At 42.1% G+C, this 19952-nt stretch overlaps 2 protein-coding genes across 2 annotated transcripts; one reads left to right on the top strand and one right to left on the bottom strand.

Annotated features, from left to right (window-relative positions):
- The first annotated feature begins 11395 nt into the window (after positions 1-11395).
- LOC123403206 lies at positions 11396-12571 on the top strand. Its single transcript, XM_045097155.1, has one exon. It carries the CDS (start codon positions 11966-11968, stop codon positions 12278-12280), a length of 315 nt encoding a protein of 104 aa, XP_044953090.1. The 5' UTR covers positions 11396-11965; the 3' UTR covers positions 12281-12571.
- A 2367-nt stretch (positions 12572-14938) lies between these two features.
- LOC123403205 lies at positions 14939-18941 on the bottom strand. The gene is made up of 7 exons (XM_045097154.1): positions 18617-18941; positions 18186-18273; positions 18016-18087; positions 17581-17614; positions 15503-16958; positions 15331-15406; positions 14939-15254 (listed from the first exon to the last, which is right to left on the bottom strand). Exons 1-7 carry the CDS (start codon positions 18645-18647, stop codon positions 15209-15211), a joined length of 1803 nt encoding a protein of 600 aa, XP_044953089.1. The 5' UTR covers positions 18648-18941; the 3' UTR covers positions 14939-15208.
- Between the last annotated feature and the right edge of the window lie 1011 nt (positions 18942-19952).

Raw genomic sequence — 19952 nt, 5'->3', positions numbered from 1 at the left:
ACCTTCGGAGATGCCTGTAGAGTACCTTTTATAGTCACCCAGTAACGTTGCGACATTTGATACACACAAGGCATTCTCCCGGTATTAGTAAGTTACATGATCTCATGGTCATAGGAATGTATACTTGACATGCAGAAAACAATAGCAACAAAATGACATGATCATATGCTACGTTTATAATTTGGGTCTTGTCCATCACATCATTCTCCTAATGATGTGATCCCGTTATCAAGTGACAACACTTGTCTATGGCTAGGAAACCTTAACCATCCTTGACCAACAGGCTAGTCAACTAGAGTCTCACTAGGGACCTTGTTTTGTCTATATATCCACACATGCATTTATGTTTCCATTCAATACAATTATAGCATGGATAATAAACGATTATCTTGAAACAGGAAATATTATTATTATTATTTTATTATTGCTTCTAGGGCATATTTCCAACACTCTCCCTCTTACACTAAAGTCAATAATCTAGCTTCACATATCTATGTGATTTACAATGTAATGAATCTAACACCCATACACTTCTGGTGTTGATCATGCTTTGCTCGTGGAAGAGGTTTAGTCAACAGATCTGCAACATTCACATCCATATGCACTTTGCAAATATTTATGTCCTCCTCCTTGATGTAATCGCGGATGGCATTGAAGCGTCGCTTTATGCGTCTGGTCCTCTTGTGAAACCTTGGTTCCTTGGCTAGAGCAATGGCACCAGTGTTGTCACATAATTGATTGATTGGGTCCAGTGCACTTGGCACTACTCCAAGATCTGACATGAACTACTTCATCTAGACACCCTCCTTAGCCGCCTCTGAGGCAGCTATGTACTCCGCTTCGCATGTAGAATCTGCTACGACGCTTTGCTTGGAACTGCACCAGCTTACCGCACCCCCGTTAAGAATAAATATGTATCCGGTTTGAGACTTAGAGTCATCCGGATCAGTGTCAAAGCTTGCATCAATGTAACCCTTTACGACGAGCTCTTCGTCACCTCCATAAACGAGAAACATTTCCTTAGTCCTTTTCAGGTACTTTAGAATATTCTTGACCGCCACCCAGTGATCCACTCCTGGATCACTTTGAAACATGCCTACCATGCTTATGGCCAGGCTGACATTTGGTCTTGTGCACAACATTGCATACATGATAGACCCTATGACTGAAGCATAGGGGACGATACTCATCTTTTCTCTATCTTCTGCAGTTACTGGACATTGAGTCTTGCTCAACTTTATACCTTGTAACACAGGCAACAACCCCTTCTTGGATTGTTCCATTTTGAACTTCCTCAAAACTTTATCAAGGTATGTGCTTTGTGAAAGAGCTATTAGGCGCCTTGACCTATCTCTATAGATCTTTATACCCAATATGTAAGCAGCTTCTCCTAGGTCCTTCATTGAAAAACTTTTATTCAAGTAATCCTTTACGCTTTCCAAAAACTCCAAATTGTTTCCAATCAGTAATATGTCATCCACATATAATATTAGAAACGCTATATAGCTCCAACTCACTTTCTTGTAAATACAAGCTTCTCCAAAAACTTTTATAAACCCAAACGCCTTGATCACCTCATCAAAGCGTTGATTCCGACTCTGAGATGCTTGCACGAGTCCATAAATGGATCGCTGGAGTTTGCACACTTTGTCAGCATTCTATGGATCGACAAAACCTTCGGGTTGCATCATATACAACTCTTCCTTAAGAAACCCGTTAAGGAACACCGTTTTGACATCCATCTGACAGATTTCATAATCGAAAAATGGAGCTATTGCTAACATGGTTCGGACGGACTTAAGCATCGCTACGAGTGAGAATGTCTCATCGTAGTCAACTCCTTGAACTTGTGCAAAACCCTTTGCCACAAGTTGAGCTTTATAAACGGTCACATTACCGTCTGGGTTCGTCCTCTTCTTAAAGATCCATTTGTTCTGAATAGCCTTGCGACCTTCAGGTAATACTTCCATAGTCCATACTTTGTTTTCATACATAGATCCCATCTCGGATTTCATGGCTTCTAACCATTTGTTAGAATCTGGGCCCACCATTGCTTCTCCATAACTTGTAGGCTCATTGTTGTCCAACAACATGATTGACAAAACAGGATTCCTGTACCACTCCGGAGCAGTACGTGCTCTTGCCGACCTGCAAGGTCCGACAGTAACTTGATCTGAAGCTTCATGATCATCAACATCAGCTTCCTCTTCAACAAGTGTTGCCTCTACAGAAATTTCTTTTTGCCTTGCGCCACCATCTTGTTGAAGCACAGGTTCCGCAACCTCATCAAGTTCTATCTTTCTCCCACTCAATTCTTTCGAGAGAAACTCTTTCTCAAGAAAAGCTCTGTTCTTAGCGAAAAACACTTTGCCCTCGAATCTGAGATAGAAGGTATACCCAACTGTCTCTTTTGGGTAACCTATGAAGACGCACTTTTCCGCTTTGGGTTCCAACTTTTCAGGCTGAAGCTTTTTGACATAAGCATCACATCCCCAAACTTTAAGAAATGACAACTTTGGCTTCTTGCCATACCATAGCTCATATCGTGTCGTCTCAACGGATTTTGATGGTGCCCTATTTAAAGTGAATGCAGCTATCTCCAATGCATAGCCCCAAAATGATAATGGCAAATCGGTAAGAGCCATCATAGAACACACCATATCTAATAAAGTACGATTACGACGTTCGGACACACCATTACGCTGCGGTGTTCCAGGCGGTGTCAACTGTGAAACAATTCCGCATTGTCTTAAGTGAACACCAAACTCGTAACTCACATATTCACCTCCTCGATCAGATCATAGGAACTTGATCTTCTTGCTATGATGATTTTCAACTTCACTCTGAAATTGTTTGAACTTTTCAAACGTTTCAGACTTGTGCTTCATCAACTAGATATAGCCATACCTACTCAAATCTTCAGTGAAGGTGAGAAAATAACGATATACGCCGCGCGCCTCTATGCTCATTGGTCCCCACACATCAGTATGCATGATTTCCAATAAGTCACGTGCACGCTCCATTGTTCCAGAGAACAGAGTCTTAGTCATCTTGCCCATGAGACATGGTTCGCATGTGTCAAGTCATTCAAAATCAAGTGACTCCAAAAGTCCATCAGCATGGAGTTTCTTCATGCGCTTAACACCAATATGACCTAAGCGGCAGTGGCACAAGAAAGTGGCGCTATCATTGTTAACTCTACATCTTTTGGTCTCAATGTTATGGATATGCGTGTCATCACAATCGAGATTAAATATGAACAAACCCCTCACATTGGGTGCATGACCATAAGAGATATTACTCGTATAAATAGAACAACCATTATTCTCTGACTTAAATGAGTAACCGTCTCGCAATAAACAAGATCCAGATATAGTGTTGATGCTCAATGGAGGCACTAAATAACAATTATTTAAGTTCATCACTAATCCCGATGGTAATTGAAATGAGACCATGCCGACGGTGATCACATCAACCTTGGAACCATTTCCCACGCGCATCGTCACTTCATCCTTCGCCAGCCTTCGTTTATTCCGCAGTTCCTGTTTCTAGTTGCAAATGTGAGCAACAGAACCGGTATCAAATACCCAGGCACTACTACGAGAGCTGGTGAGGTACACATCAATAACATGTCTATCATATATACCTTGTTTGGCGTTGGCCGCCTTCTTATCGGCCAGATACTTGGGGCAGTTGCGCTTCCAGTGACCAGTCCCCTTGTAATAATAGCACTCAGTTTTCGTCTTAGGTCCAGCCTTGGGTTTCTTTGTCGGAGGGGCAACATCTTTGTCACTCTTCTTGGAGTTACCCTTCTTGCCTTTGCCGTTTTTCTTGAAACTAGTGGTCTTATTGACCAACAACACTTGATGTTCTTTCTGGATTTCTGACTCAGCGACTTTCAGCGTCGCAAATAACTCGTCGGGTGACTTATTCATCCCTTCCATGTTATAGTTCAACACGAAGCTCTTATAGCTAGGTGGCAGTGACTGAAGAATTTTGTCAGTGATAGCTTCTTGCGGGAGTTCATTCCCGAGCTCAGCTAGACGGTTAGAGTACCCAGACATTCTGAGCACGTGTTCACTGACAGATGAATTCTCCTCCATTTTGCAAGCATAGAACTTATCGAAGGTCTCATACCTCTCGATCCGGGCATTCTTCTCAAAGATAAACTTCAACTCCTGGAACATCTCATATGCTCCATGATGTTCAAAACGTCTTTGAAGTCTCGGTTCTAAGCCATACAAAACTGCACATTAAACTAGTGAGTAGTCATCCTTACGCGCTTGCCAAGCGTTCAAAACATCTTGGGTCACCGTAGCGGGTGGTGCATCACCTAGCGCAGCATCAAGCACAAATTGCTTTTGGCCAGCTGTGAGGATAAGCCTCAGATTTTGAGCCTAGTCAACAAAGTTGCTTCCATCATCTTTCAGCTTAGGTTTCTCTAGAAACGTATTAAAATTCAGGGTTGCTACTGCGCGAGCCATTTATCTACAACATAAAATTTTGCAAAGATTACTTAGACTATGTTCAAGAAAATTGAGTTTAGCTAATCATATTACTAATAAACTCCCGGTCAACTAGACATCCCTCTAGTCATTCGAGTGTTGCATGATCCAAATTCACTAACTCAAGTCCGATCATCACGTAAGTTGAGTATAATTTCAGTGGTGAACATCTCCATGTTGATCATATCAACTATATGATTCATGCTCGACCTTTCGGTCTCTTGTGTTCCGAGGTCATGTCTGTACATGCTAGGCTTGTCAAGTTTGACCCGAGCGTTCCGCATGTGCAACTGTTTTGCACCCGTTGTATGTGAACGTTGAGTCTATCACACCCGATCATCACGTGGTGTCTCAAAATGATGAACTGTCGCAACGGTGCATAGTCGGGGAGAACACAATTTTATCTTGAAATTTTAGTGAGGGATCACCTTATAATGTTGTCGTCATTCTAAGCAAAATAAGGTGCATAAAAGGATTAACATCACATGCAAATCATAAGTGACATGATATGGCCATGAACTTGTGCTTCTTGATCTCCATCACCAAAGCACCGGCATGATCTCCATCGTCACCGGCGCCGCACCATGATCTCCATCATCGTGCCGCCATCGAGGTTGTCGCGCTATCTATGCTATTACTACTAAAACTACCACCTAGCAATATAGTAAAAGCATCTGCAAGCATAAACGTTAGTTTAAAGACAACCCTATGGCTCTTGCCGGTTGCCGTAGCATCGACATGCAAGTCAATATTTAACTATTACAACATGATCATCTCATACATCCAATATATCATATCATGTCTTTGGCCATATCACATCACATGCATACCCTACAAAAACAAGTTAGACGTACTCTAATTTGTTGTTGCATGTTTTACATGGCTGCTATGGGTATCTAGTATGATCGCATCTTACTTACACAAAACCAGAACGGTGATATGCAAATTGCTATTTAACCTTCTCCAAGGACCGCCTCGGTCAAATCCGATTTAACTAAAGTTGAAGAAATATACACCCGCCAGTCATCTTTATGCAACAAGTTGCATGTGTGTCGATGAAACCGGTCTCTCGTAAGCGTACGAGTAAAGTTGGCCCGGGCCGCTTACATCCAACAATACCGCCAAATCAAGAAAAGACTAAGGAGGGCAGCAAATTGAACATCAATGCCCATAAACTCTTTTGTGTTCTACTCGAGATATCATCTACGCATGAACCTAGCTCTGATACCACTGTAGGGGAACGTTGCATGGGAAACAAAAAAAATCCTACGCACACGAAGACCTATCATGGTGATGATCATCTACGAGAGGGAGATCGGATCTACATACCCTTGTAGATCACTAAGTAGGAAGCGTTAAGTAACGCGGTTGATGTAGGTTTTGTCCTTGTTGGTCATTTCTTTTCAGCTATACCAAAGAGAATCGGTTGTGCCGATTTTGTAGGGTTTGTCCTTGGTTCTATCTAAGGAAAACTTGGTGTCGCCGATGTGTAAAATGTTGTTGGCACCGAATTTGATCTTTAGGGTTTTGGACAGAATGTTTTGTGGGAGAAATGTTGAGGTGCCTGGTGGCTAATCTCTAAGCACTTTGAGAAACCAGATCACCATAGATACCTCATCCCCTTTCAATAGTATTGGCTTTCCTATGGACTCAACTGTGATTTATTACATAAAGGAAAATGTAGAGTCTTGGAACTTGAAGCTTTTGTCAGTCATGTTCCTTTCATCTAGGGGATCTCCTTACAATCATAGCCAATCATTCATTGAACTTTTTGTGGAATATACTTGATAGATTCATTAGTTTAATGAACCACATGTTGTTATTAATTACCAAAACCACCTAGCGAGAAGTTTAGCTTTCACCCACGACTCGAGGGTCACCTAGGATTCGTACCCGCCACTCGTGTCGCCTCCCCGCCTCAACCTCCTCCCTCTTGCATGGCCTACCGGACCTTCTCATTGTGCGTCCCCGACTTACCAACTTGCCTAGATGACTAGGACCAGCAAGGGATGTCGTCCTCCATCGCCGCACACCCTACCGTCGGCGCCACCTCTCACATCTGCTTCCCCGTCGGGACCTCCTCCCTCCTGCACTGGCTGCCGGACCTCCTCCCTCCACCTACCTATAGGGGAACGTTGCATGGGAAACAAAAAAAAATCCTACGCACACGAAGACCTATCAAGGTGATGATCATCTATGAGAGGGAGATCTGATCTACATACTCTTGTATAATGCTAAGCGGTAAGCGTTAAGTAACGCGGTTGATGTAGTGGAATGTTTCCGCGATTCAAATCGCCACCGTCCCACGATCCGTCCTGATCTAGCGCCGAACGAACGGCACCTCCGCGTTCAGCATACGTACAGCTCGATGATGATCTCCGCCTTCTTGATCCAGCAAGAGAGACGAAGAGGTAGCTGAATTCTCCAGCAGCACGACGGTGTGACGATGATGATGATGGAGCTACTCCGGCACGGTTTCGCCGTACCGTACCGATCTAGCTACGAGGTGTCACGAAGTAGTGGAGGGAGAGAGGTTTGCACAAAGGTTTGAGGTGCAAAACCCCTAAAACCCTCCACTATATATAGTCACCCAGTAACGTTGCGACTTTTGATACATACAAGGCATTCTTCTGGTGTAAGTGAGTTACATGATCTCATGGTCATAGGAATGTACACTTGACATGCAGAAAACAATAGCAACAAAATGACACAATCATATGCTACGTTTATAGTTTGGGTCTTGTCCATCACATCATTCTCCTAATGATGTGATCCTGTTATCAAGTGACAACACTTGTCTATGACTAGGAAACCTTAACCATCCTTGACCAACAGACTAGTCAACTAGAGGCTCACTAGGGACATTGTTTTGTCTATATATCCACACATGCATTTATGTTTCCATTCAATACAATTATAGCATGGATAATAAACAATTATCCTGAAACAGGAAATATAATAATAAGTATTTTATTATTGCCTCTAGGGCATATTTCCAACACTACCCTCCTCACCATCTCGCGTGGACAACCGGATCAGGAGGGGCCGTCACCCTCCACAGTTGCGCGCCCTATCGCCGGCGAAGCCTCGGGCCGCCCCGTCGCGACCTCCTCCCTCCATTCCGACAGGTAGCTCCTCCCCTTTCCTCCCAATCCCCTATCCCCATCCCACCTCATGTACAAGTACAAAGAGGATGAAATTGTTTTGCTTTGTCATATTATTGTGTATTGATGATGTAAAGTAGATATTGTTTTACGGATGATGCATATTGCTTGTCATATTGTTGTGTATTGATGTGAAGTGGATGAAACTTTGATATTATTGTTGCACGTTGCCGTGTGTTCGTGTACATTACGCTGTGTGTTCATGTACATTATGCTGCATTTTGTTGTACATTTGTTGATTGCTTATTGCAGATTGCTATGTAATTGCTTGTTGGACCATATATATATTGATCTATTATTGTGTCATTATTTTTCTTAACTGAAGTATGAACGAAAAGGTGGTGTGGGATGATGCCCATATGAAGAAACTCATTGAAATATTGAAAAAGAGGTTTCAAATTGAAATATACCATTAGGTTATTTAAGCAAGAAGGGTTGGAAGAATGTTTTGGAGAAATGGGAAGCAAGAACCTGAAAGAAGTATCCCATGAATAAATTCAAGAAAAAATGGGATGCAATAAAAATGAGTAGGTTTGGTTCATGGAGTTGAAAAATGAAGCAATTGGACTTGGATGGAATGATGCAAAGGGCACTGTTGATTGCTCAAAAGAATGGTGGGATGAACATCTTTTGGTAAGAGTTTACATTTTGTTTTTCAATTGTCATGCTTGACATGATTGCAGCACCTCACTTGCACTCTTATTGTTATTTCAGAGATGCCAAGAGAGAACACAAAAGAAATGCAACCATTTGAAGTTCAAAAAACAGGGATCGAAGCACCTTGACGATTTACATGTCATATTTCAAAATGTACATGTCACTGGGCTAGTGCTTCTTGTGATGGTGATATCTCCTCTGATAAATCAAGTGATGACAACATGATTTATCTGGAGAAACCCGGTGATGGTGCTGCAATAAATTTATCATCTTTGAAGAAACCGAAAGCAAGCAAGAAGCACAAGAAACCCTCTAATGTAAATGATGAGAAGGATGAGAAGAGTCCCTTCTTATGGTTTTGCAAGCAGACATGTGAGAAGATAGAAAGTGAAGTGGACAAGATAACCTCAAGTGTGGAGGCATCATCAGTTCTTCCAACCAACCATGTCCCTACCATTTTAGAGGTCATGAAGATGGTGAAAGAATGTGGTGTCAAAGAAGAAACCGCTGTCATGCACACAACCTTCACTCTTATGGTGAAGCCTGACTTTAGAGAAATACTCAAAGTTCTTGAAACAAAAGAAGAGAGGTCTGATTTTCTAAAGAGGGAGCATGAGAGCGAGATGTTGAAGCACATGTAGACTTGTGTTGAAGAACTATATTTTCTTATGTTGTCGAACCATATTTGCTTATGTGTGGATCATATTTTCTTATGTTGTAAACCATATTTTCTTATGTTGTCGAACCATATTTTCCTATGTTGTGAACCATATTTATTTCACTTGTTGAGACATGATTGTGTCGAACAATATTTGCTTATGTTTTCCAACAATATACATATTGTCAAAAATATTGTTGACCATGAGTATTTTAACTTCTTCATGTTCCTGTGTAGATGGGTTCAAGGATGGAAGAAGTGGCCAAAAAGGGTCGGGGTGGATTGAAAATTCTAGCTGAACTTGGGAAGCAGGCTGCTATCATGGGAAACCTAGGTAACCTCTATGATGAGCGATACTTGAACAAAATATACAGATTGCCCCAGCAAACTGGACTTCAATTGGTCACGGAGTGTTATGGTTGGCCACAACATTTTTATAAAATGTTTCGGATGAGCGTTGATGTTTTCATGGAACTTCATGATTTGCTTGTCTATACATATGGTTTGACATCAATTACTAATGTTTCCTCAATTGAGTCATTGGCCATGTTCTTATGAATTGTTGGAGGCCCCCAATCATTCGCTCAAGCTGAAAACCGGTTTGTACGATCACTTTAGATAGTTCATACAAAGTTCAAGGAACTTTCGTTATGTTTACGCAAGTTAGCGAAAGATATCATCAAACCGACAGATCTGACTTTTAGTTGTGAGCATGAAAGGATTAAAGATGAATGTGAGCATGAAGGGATTAAAGATGAACATTTCTGGCCTCATTTCAAAGGTGGTATTGGTGCAATAGGTGGATCACATGTGCTAGTTTCAGTTCATGTAGATGATACGGTTAACCATAGATGTCGGCATGGTTTTACATCGCAAAATGTTCTTGCAATATATGACCTTGATATAAGGTTTACCTTTGTAGTTATGGGTTGGTCGGGCTGTGCACATGACACAAGGACCCCGAATCATGCATTATCACATTTCTCTTCATTTCCTATACCTCCCAAAGGTATAACATACTAACAAAAAATCTCATCACAGATTATATTCTTACGTGTGTGACGCTAATTTATTGTTCATTTTCAGGGAAATACTACCTTGTGGATTCTAGGTATCCAAATCGAACGGGATACCTTGCTCCTTTCAAAGGGAGTACATACCATCTACTGGAATTCTACCTTCGTCGGCACCGTACACCTCAAGGGAAGTATGAGGTGATCAACTTTTTACATTCATCCCTTCGAAATGTCATTGAGCGTACTTTTAGGGTGTTGAAGAAGAAATAGCGCATATTGAAAGGGGTCCCAAGTTTCTCACCTCGTACGCAGAAGCATATCATTATTGCTTGCATGGCATTGCATAATTTCATTCATGATAGCAAGTTGAGTGACAGATAAATGTGATGCCGATGATGAGTATGTACCTCCAGCGCTACGGCAAGAGGTGGCACCAACACAACTGGACCTGGTTGAAGAGGAGGAGAATAAAGATACCATAAACAATATTCGTAGTAGGATAGATGATGCTTGTCTAGCAATGGCAACATAAGTTTAGCTATGTTGACGAATGTCATCATCAAGTGAACCATATGTGTTTTGTATAGTGCATATCTTGTGTAGTATATTATGGGATCACTATCTATTTAAATGTTTGCAACATCAACATACAGTCGTTACATTGAATCGCCTATGTTGTCATAATTTTACTTTGCAAATTTATCGTTTGATTACCTACAAATGTACATATCATTGCTTTATGGTCAATTAGCGTATAAATATGTCCACCCAGGCCCAGGGGCATCACACACAATTGACAATCAAATCTACAGTTTAACAGCCGTTTTAGCCAAACAGCCGCCAACTTTTCTACAACAGCATTTTCGCAGCAACTTTTCGAGTATCTGCAGCTCAACCAAACACAACGTTAGCTTCTTAGATACTTATGCCACTTGCATGGTCAAAGGTGAACTGAATATGTGATGTATTGTGTGTACTGCGTTTTGGCGCCTGATAAAGATGGATTCAACACAAGGATAATTCTCTTTCTTTCTTGAATGTCAATATACGCGGAGAATTCCCCGTGTCTTGGTGCTCTTGTTGAAAATGGAAATTTCTACTGCATGCTTTTGTTATTCCTGTTGGAGTATTCACATTTTGTACTATCTTGCCACAAAACAGAGCTATTCGGTCTGACTAGACAACTATTTACAACCTTCCATGCATGATTTCTGCAGAAATAATACCAACCATATACTCCGTTCCTAAATATAATTTTTTTTAAAGGTTTCGCTACAAACTATATATATAGATGTATATAGATAGATTTTAAAATATATATTCATTTATTTTGCTTTGCATGTAGTCCCTAATGAAATATCTAAAAAGACTTATATTTAAAGCGGAGTGAGTACCTTTGATGGTAAAGTTCTCTTCGTCTTAAAACAGCTTCAAAATATTTCCCTCGAGGTCACTCTAGTTTGAGCTTTGATGGTAGAGCTCTCTTCATTTCAGAAGAAATGTCTCACTCATGGGAAGATGCACATACAGTCCTTGTGGCTACTGGGATAACTTGGCTCGGCCATTAAAGAACTAACAAGGCATGAAAAGTACGTACAGTAGTACTATCTAAAGTCTAAACAGTCTTATGTGTCAGTCAAACAACCATTTTCTGCTGAAATTAAAGTTTGACATGAACCAGGCGGCTGTGAAACGGCCAGCATCGTTCGCCTCCACAAAACCCAATCACAAGCACACCGGAGACCGGACATGGACGCTGTGGCGTCGCCTAGCATCACGTGCATGCAACGTTAGGCGCGCCGTCGCCGTTGGAGTGCCCTCAACCACCTCCGCATCCTCCCCTCTGGAATAGACGCAACAGCAGAACAAATTATTGAGAGATAGACACGCCCCACAGCCCAGCCTCCAGCGCCACTTGAACCTGAAGCAGAGGCCACAGTGCAAGCGCCACTCGAACCAGGGACGATGAAGCCGCAGACGCAGCTCCTCCTCCTCCTGGCCTCCATCGCCGCGGCGCTGCTCATGAGCCGCGGCGTCCTCGCCGGCGCCGGCGCCCACGCCGCGATGCCGGTGCGCATCGTCGAGGACGACGAAGTGGGCTTCGCAGAGCGTGAGGAGGCGGCATACCCACAGAGGAGGGTGCTTGCTTACAAGCCCGAGTACGTCGGCTACGGAGGGCTGGAGGAGAACAAGGCGGCGTGCTACGGCTCCTGCCCCGGCCGGGGGCAGCCCTACACCGGCCGCGGCTGCAAGGCCATCTTCGGCTGCCGCGGGCGTTGATTATCTCATCTCATCTGGAAGGTACTACTGCCATTCCTGTTTGGCTTCACGGCAGGAGAAAGGGCCCTTCTTCCACTGACCCAGAAAGCTGTGGGGAGATAAAAAAATGTGGTTACTGTGTAATCTCAAGTAGTTTTACATGCATGTATTTGTGTTCTTGTGTGTAATTTTTGGTTCCTTGTGTGTATAATAATGTGTGTTTGGATGAATCCAAGCATGCATACAATTCAGAAAAAAAAAATTGTGTTATTAGTTTCCAGGAAGGAATGAACAGCTCAAACAATTAGCCAATGGCTAGCGATGCAAACGCCATGTGCATGAGTTCATGATGTTTTGGTAATCGTACAGTTCATAAACATAATACCAGATAATTTTACCACCAAACAAGCACGATTAGAAAGTAACAGGCAGTAATTTAAGTATACATTATCAAAATGGCAAAATATAGGAGTGCAGATTGGCCTGGTTGGAGTTCGTCTCGAACTCTCGATATAAGAAAGAAAGGAAAAGAACACTTGGTATTTTGAGGATATATAGGACATGAATTCAATGCGTCATGTCCAGCAACACATCTAAATCATCAGGGTAAGAAGCAGAATAATCAGAACATGCGTATTGTGGCAATCTAAATGTTACAGCAATTATTTAGGATGGACATGGACACAACAGAAGGATGCTTTTATAGGAAACAGTAGAACAGCAGCTATATTTTACCTTGCTAATTGCAATATTTTGAAGCACCTCGTCCTTTTTCTACCTTTGTGGAGCGCTTCCTTTCGGACCAATGTCTTTGCTCTTTCTCCGGTAAACTCATCAGCATTTTGCTTCGTCAAGAGTTCTCTTCTCCTCGAATAGCGACTTGCACCTTGAACAAGGCATGCAAGAAACTTCGGACCATAAGAACTAGTACATCAGTGCTGCACAAACTGAAGTTCACTGAGAAGATGAGAAGTTGCGGGTGGAAAACATAGCTGCAAGGACAAGAGTGCTTCAATAACATCTTACCTCCTCCTCTGCTTTGTTTCTTCTCCTGACCTTCAGTATCTCCTTCCCCCTCTGCAGAGCTTACACTTCATTATACATGCAGTAAGCTGCACATGGAGAATGATGGAATTAAACAGCACCGCATAAATAGGTGGACAACAACTGCATTAGTAATTTCAAACACTCACGACACGAGAGCATATATCAGCTGAAGCTCCAGCCCGAACAAACAGGGGCTAGGTAAGTAGACGAGGACAAAAAGATTTCTTGCAAACAGAATGTTCAGTGAATATGATATAACACTGACGCAAACCTGAACTGAGAGACATCAGAATGGTGACGAACCGTAGGGTGAGCACATGAGGCCGAATCGGCGAATCAACGCCGCCATGGACATGGGATGGCACTGGGGGTAAATGACCAGAAAAACTCTAAACCCCATGCCACCTCAGAATTTTTATGTGCAATCCTACGCATCTGCAATGCGATAGAATGGCCCAAAGCCAGAAAGCCTGGAAACCTGCTTTACCAGGCACAAACTAAATCTTTAGATGATATGAGGTTACAGCTAGGCACTATTGCAAGGATCTGAAAGATGTGGCAAGTTTGTGGAGAGTTAAGTTAACGGAAATGCCGAAAAGAAGAGCAAATCATACACAATGGTATCAGTATGTCACCATATGACCACCCCCAGTGTAGACATCAATACATCATTACATATTTTCTTACGTAAGTTTAGGAAAATTTCCATATTTAAATGGTCCAGCGAGTCCAAAGTTCATTTGTAATAAGAGATGATAAAATTGCACAAATTTATAATTCATAGACAACAATGGTTTCGCACGGTGCATTCAGAACTTACAGGAAACACTATGGATACAGGAGAATCGAGAGAACAAATTTAACTAGTAGCTCATTGTTAAAAATAGTTGCAGCTTCGAGCTAGTACTTTGCAGAAGGTTATGCAACTACAATATGAGATCAAGTTGAAAATCATCTTACTCTGGCAGATGGAAACCATGAAGAGAGCTTCAGAAGAGCAACAACCATGATAGGTCGACTTGTCATGTCTGCAGAGTAACAGTTAAGGCCGAGCTCCACAGCCTCCAAGCATCATATTTGTTACCTGGACAAGTTGACTTGACAACAGTACCATAGAAAAGTAATACTGCCAGATGAAATATTAGCCCTGCAAAAGTCCATGGTACAGGGAGCCGACGCCCCGGACTACTGACCTCAGGGGCTGACTAAGCACCATTAGTACAACTGGCGCCTAACTGCCCCACATTGAGCCCAATAATCATTTTTCGAGACCGGAACAAATGATAGTAAATTACCACACTTGGTTGCGCCCACCTCACAAGTTGCTCTACCCATGGTTCATTTATTCATCCTAATACAGTTCTTTTCAACTAAATGCCAATTAAATAAATGGTTTTTTAGAAAAGGAGGAGTACCTCCGGCCTCTGCATCAGCACGATGCATACGGCCCCTTTATTAATAAAAAGACAGAATTAAATAAATGTTTTACTCAGTAATCCTGGAAACAATTATTGAAAGTATAGTTCATGAAAGCAGAAAGGAGAATGACAACAAACTGCTGGTGGATCACACAACAATGTGATTTAAATATGTGCCAGTTTTTGGAATAGTGCAAAATGAAAACACCACCAGTCTTGCAACAGGCTAGTATATTTCCAAAATCACCAGTCTTAACCATGTCAGAGTGCACAAAAAAAGCTAATCACAGGGTTCATGTAAGCACATGTGCTAGCTTTCCAGTGATATGGCATAAAAGATGTCCACCGCATGCAGACTTCCCCCAGCAAAACAAAACATGCCCATCCCATCCCACATTGTAAGGTAAAATTGTCCATCCCATTCAATATCCCAATTCGCAGCACCGTGCAAGGGCTGACACCTAAAAATGTGTATTGACCATCCTCACTGCTCAGCACCATCCAGTATGCTCCTAACTTTGTCGATGGAGCTGCACACATTATAACATATTATCAGACCATTTACGTGCACAACAGAGGGAGTGAGGGAGATAATGAAAAAGGTACCTTTTCGGCAGATTAGGTAAGAGACTCTGGACAGCATTCATTACAATGTCGTCTTTTTGGTTCTTCGCTTCAGGATCTATGGCAAAGAAAAATCATTACCCTACATGGGGATTGGAAACTGAAAAGAGAAAAAAAAACAAATAGAAAAGTTTACTGGTGGTTCACAATGTACCTTTAGGATCTTGAGAATTAGAACTGCCTCCAAGATAACATCCGGTGAGTTCATCAACCACCTCGTCTTCAGTCAACATGTTTTTAAGAATGTGCCCAATAAGCTCGTGTGCGATACTTGCAGTGTCATCACATAATGCAGAGAGATCTTCTTCAGAGTATCTAGTCATCTCCACATTGTCCTTCTCCAAACTAGGATCCTTCATACTGCCAGCAGCTTCACTGTCTCCATCATGTCCAGCACCATCAGTGTACTCAGAATCTTCATTGCTATTGATCATGAAATTTGAAGAGCAGCCCTCATCCATGTGCTGCTGAGAACGAACATCAAAGTAGTTATTTGAGGCGAGTACAAAATCATTATCTTCACTGCACCTGTCACTCTCTAAGCTAACTTCGTCATCGCTCGAGTTTTCTTCAGTGGCACCACGTGCCAAAGATCTGAGGCAACTGCTTAAATCCAAGACAGCGTCTACTTCCACTTCCTTTCTCTCTTCTGTGAGAATAGCCTGTTGACATTTAGGAGACAATCGAGCTAAGAAACCAATGGCGCGTACTGCCAAATCCGGTAAATTACCATCATCGCACTCAAACAAGCATTCTGTCAAGTACCTCCTCACAGCTGCTTTGAATGATGCCATCTTAACTTCAGAACCTTGACCCGTAATGCGCCGCAGCAACTTCATGTCATCAGTATCGACGTTTGGAAGTGACCATAGAGCATTCAGGATATCTTGCTGCAATGATATAGTCGCACGTGGAAAGGGAAAGAACTCTGACTGTGAAATATCGATGCTCCTTAGTGTTAGTTTCCGATGTAGGTTCATCACTGACAATGCTTTTGCAAAGTTCTTTGGAAGATCCTTGCCTTCCTGCAGCTTTGCTATCATATTTCCACACCTTTTCCTTATCAAATTAATAAGATGGCTTCTGCTGGAAGTTCGAGCTACATGCAGAAATTCTGGGGGGCATGATTTTCCTGTGAGCTTTCTATTGATTGCAATAGCAGCTTGTTGGGGAATTTCATCCAGCCCAGCTAAAGCTTGATCAATAGATGACAGAAGCATTGGTGAAACAGGTGTTCTAAGACGGAGAGAATTAGAACGGTAGCTACATGGATTTGTTAAAATTTCAGATAATCGCATACCAGTTTCACTGTCCAACTCAGCCAAGTATTTTGGAAGGTGGTCCTTCACTATTTTAATCATTGTAGGCCTAATCTTCCTGAAATTAATCCCATTGTGGGCAACAATATTAGCCACTGACTCAAGTGCTTCATTGCTTAATTTGCTGATTGTACAGTGCATGATCTTCCAGCTTTCTGGACAGAGAGAGCCATCCTTCTGTTTTTGCAACTTAAAAAGCTCGAGACCATCCAGAACTTCATGATGAATGTAACACTTCCTTTGCAAACCAAAACTTTCTTCGACATTAAATCTTACCCTCTCGCTGGACACCTGGAATAAACATTTCTCGATAAGATGCCCAGTTACTGTCATGTTTATGCTACATGGATGTTAACTAAAGCAACAAAAAAGAGGGTAAAATAGTCTATAAGAGACCTCCGTAATAAAGAAGGCAGGAAAACCATGAGATAGTAATAAAACAATGCATTTCAAAAGTAAAATAGTATAAACTGCGACATAGTAACAAGAGATGTGTTGTATGTAATATACAAAATACTGCATAGGTTATCTTACAGAAGAGTACTCTCAAGGATCAAATCAAATGATTACTATGAAATTATTCGCCAAAAAGAAGTGATTACTATGAAATTGATAGAGCCAGCAAGTATGGAATATTGATCGAGCAATAACAATGAGCCCTAATCCCATCAAAGCCATGTTGTATATCCTTCCACAAGTGTAGTTATTTGAAGCAACATATTTGATCACACAGCATGTTAAAACTGCTAAATGTTCTCTTATTATTGTACTAGAAATATAATTGTCTGCCATTTATTCATATATAAACCTAACGGATAAATAAGTAGCTACGCAAGCAACATCAATGAGGGGAGTAAAAAACTGAAACTGAAAACCGTAAGCTGTAGGTTCTGTTAAAGTATGGACAACTTACTTCATCGGTCCTGACATCCGATTCAGCCAAGTAGCTGTACAACAGAGATTTTATGGGGGGTTACTAGAAGATTGATATGGCTAAAGTAACCTTATAAGTAGAGAAACACGATAATTGGAAATCTGGTAGGTTTGCCATATTTTACAACCCAAGATCACATGGAGCTGAGGTAACTCACTAAATCAGTGGATGCTGTTTTCAGATGAGCAATATGGGTCAGACTATGGGTCATTTTTGTGCATACATGAAGATTGAGTTTTGCTCTATCAAAGCTTTTGACACAAACTCTTGAAAAGATGGAGCCATGCATGGAGGTAACTCACTAAATCAGTGGATATTGTTTCAAATGAGAAATGTGCAGCTCTGTGAGTTGTAATAACGCGCCGCATCTAGTTTAGACAAGGAAATAACTGTCACAGGTAGTAGAATACTTACACAACTTTCAGAAACTTTGGTCGCTTAAGTTTGAAGGGGACACCTAATTCAGGATTCAGCGAGGCCAGCCATCTTCATGCATAGATAGATGAATAAAACAAATATGTAAGGTGCTGTTAAGAGGGGGCAGGGGCATGCATATAGAAGAGCAGAGCAAGCACTGCACGGACCTTCGCTTCTTCTTGATCAGACCTTGCTGCCGCAGAAAAAGAGAGCACAGCCTGTTACCATCCTTGAAAGAGAAGTCGGCCGTGTCCTCTGGGTAAACCACACAGAACAATATATTCAGATGTACGTATAACATAACAAGAGACAAATTGGTGTATGGATGGTGTCACTTCGAAGTGTGGAAACCAAGTATTATAAAACAAGATGATGTCAACAGAGATGCATACAGCTCAACTTGGATGCATCATCAATTCATTCAGCATGAGAAACACAAGCATAGCAACTATGGACGGACGCTGTCGCTAGGAAGTGCTTTGTATGCAGATTATTATTCTAGAAGCCCCATGACATTTACAGTAATGAAATGAGTTTCAGGTTTTTGCAGACTAGGCACTATAGTGGCTTCAGAAGAATGACGGTGAGATGAAATCACCTTCCTGTGAACCTTCCTGCGAAGAAAACATCTGGGTCCTTCCTTCCGTCGCCGCTGCCCAAGGTCGAAGTCGCCCGCGGCGGCCGCGGGGAAGCGAGACAGGGAGCCGCCAGCAGCAGAGACCGGATGAGGAGGGTAAGAGAAGGGATGGGTGAGGCAGCGGCGGCGGGGAAGCAGATGGCAGGGAAGCGGCAGCAGAGGACGGCGCGGCGGCGGCGGCGGCGGCGGCAGCTTCAGGGAAGCAGAAAGAGGTGGAGACCGGCTGCAAAACTCCTCCCCCGCATACCCTCTCCGATCTGTCGCCACCTGTCCTACCGGGGCATCCCACGGCACCCGCCCACGCCTTCCATAATAGTTTGATTTTCTAGCTTTGTGGTTGTAGCAATTTTTTTTATCCATGGGCATCCCTACAATATAATATCCTCCCCTAGAGCATGGTCGTATAAGAGCATCTTCAACAGCACGTCTAAACAAATTTATATATACGTTTTGAACGACCACGTTCAAAAACCGTCGTTCAGTAACTCATTTAACCTGATGTGTAACAATACACATTCTTCAAATTAGCCTTGACCATGTCCATGCTTGGATAACGTGAAGGCGTCATCCAAAGCATAACCGAAGCCATGATTCCTCCCTCCCGCCAACTCTGTCGCTCTTTCTTCTGCCAACTCACTTGCTCTGTCGCTCTTTCTTCCGCCAACTCACTTGCTCTGGAGACGACGAAGCACAACCGACGAGCGTCACCTTGCATAACCCTCCATTTAAAAAAACGCGTGTTTCTGACCATGATCTATAAAAACATTTAAAAAATCCTCACCTATATCTAAAAAATATTTCAAAAGCATTCTCATCGTGCCCAACCAGCTTACGCCATATGGCATAGTTGGTTGCCTGTCAATCTCACGATGCTTAATGTGTTTAAAAAAACATGAGTTTCTTACCATCATTTAAAAAATATTTAAAAATCCTCACCTATATCTAAAAAATATTTCAAAAGCATTCTCATCGCGGTCAACCAGCATACGCCACGTGGCATAGCTGGTTGGCTGCCACTCTCGCGATGCTTAATGTGTTTAATGTTGAACTTTGGTGTATCATCACAAGTGCGAGGTAGTCCACTTGGGGGGGCAAGGGATGCCGTCAATTCAAAAAAAACATATGCATATGTCAAAGCAAAATTCACTAAAAGACCGAATTGGTCTACTAAAGAGGATAAACTATTGGTGGCACCATGGCTGCACACAACTTTGGATGTTGTGATAGGGACACATCAATCTACAAATCCTTATTGGGGTAGTATCTATGATTACTATAGCACATGCAAGAAAGTGTC

This window comes from Hordeum vulgare, chromosome 6H, assembly GCF_904849725.1.
Source record: "Hordeum vulgare subsp. vulgare chromosome 6H, MorexV3_pseudomolecules_assembly, whole genome shotgun sequence".
NCBI classification, from domain to species: Eukaryota; Viridiplantae; Streptophyta; class Magnoliopsida; order Poales; family Poaceae; genus Hordeum; species Hordeum vulgare.
Note: the sequence above shows the minus strand (reverse complement) of the source record. Positions and strands in the feature narration are given on the sequence as shown.

Bases quoted from the DNA above. Each gene is read 5' to 3' on its own strand.
- LOC123403206 (XM_045097155.1), top strand. From the start codon at position 11,966: ATGAAGCCGCAGACGCAGCTCCTCCTCCTCCTGGCCTCCATCGCCGCG.
- LOC123403205 (XM_045097154.1), bottom strand. From the start codon at position 18,647: ATGTTTTCTTCGCAGGAAGGTTCACAGGAAG. The intron at 17,615-18,015 runs GTAAGTATTCTA...TCTGTTGTACAG, and splicing joins CCAAAGTTTCTGAAAGTTGT to CTACTTGGCTGAATCGGATG. The intron at 15,255-15,330 runs GTACCTTTTTCA...TAATGTGTGCAG, and splicing joins TTACCTAATCTGCCGAAAAG to CTCCATCGACAAAGTTAGGA.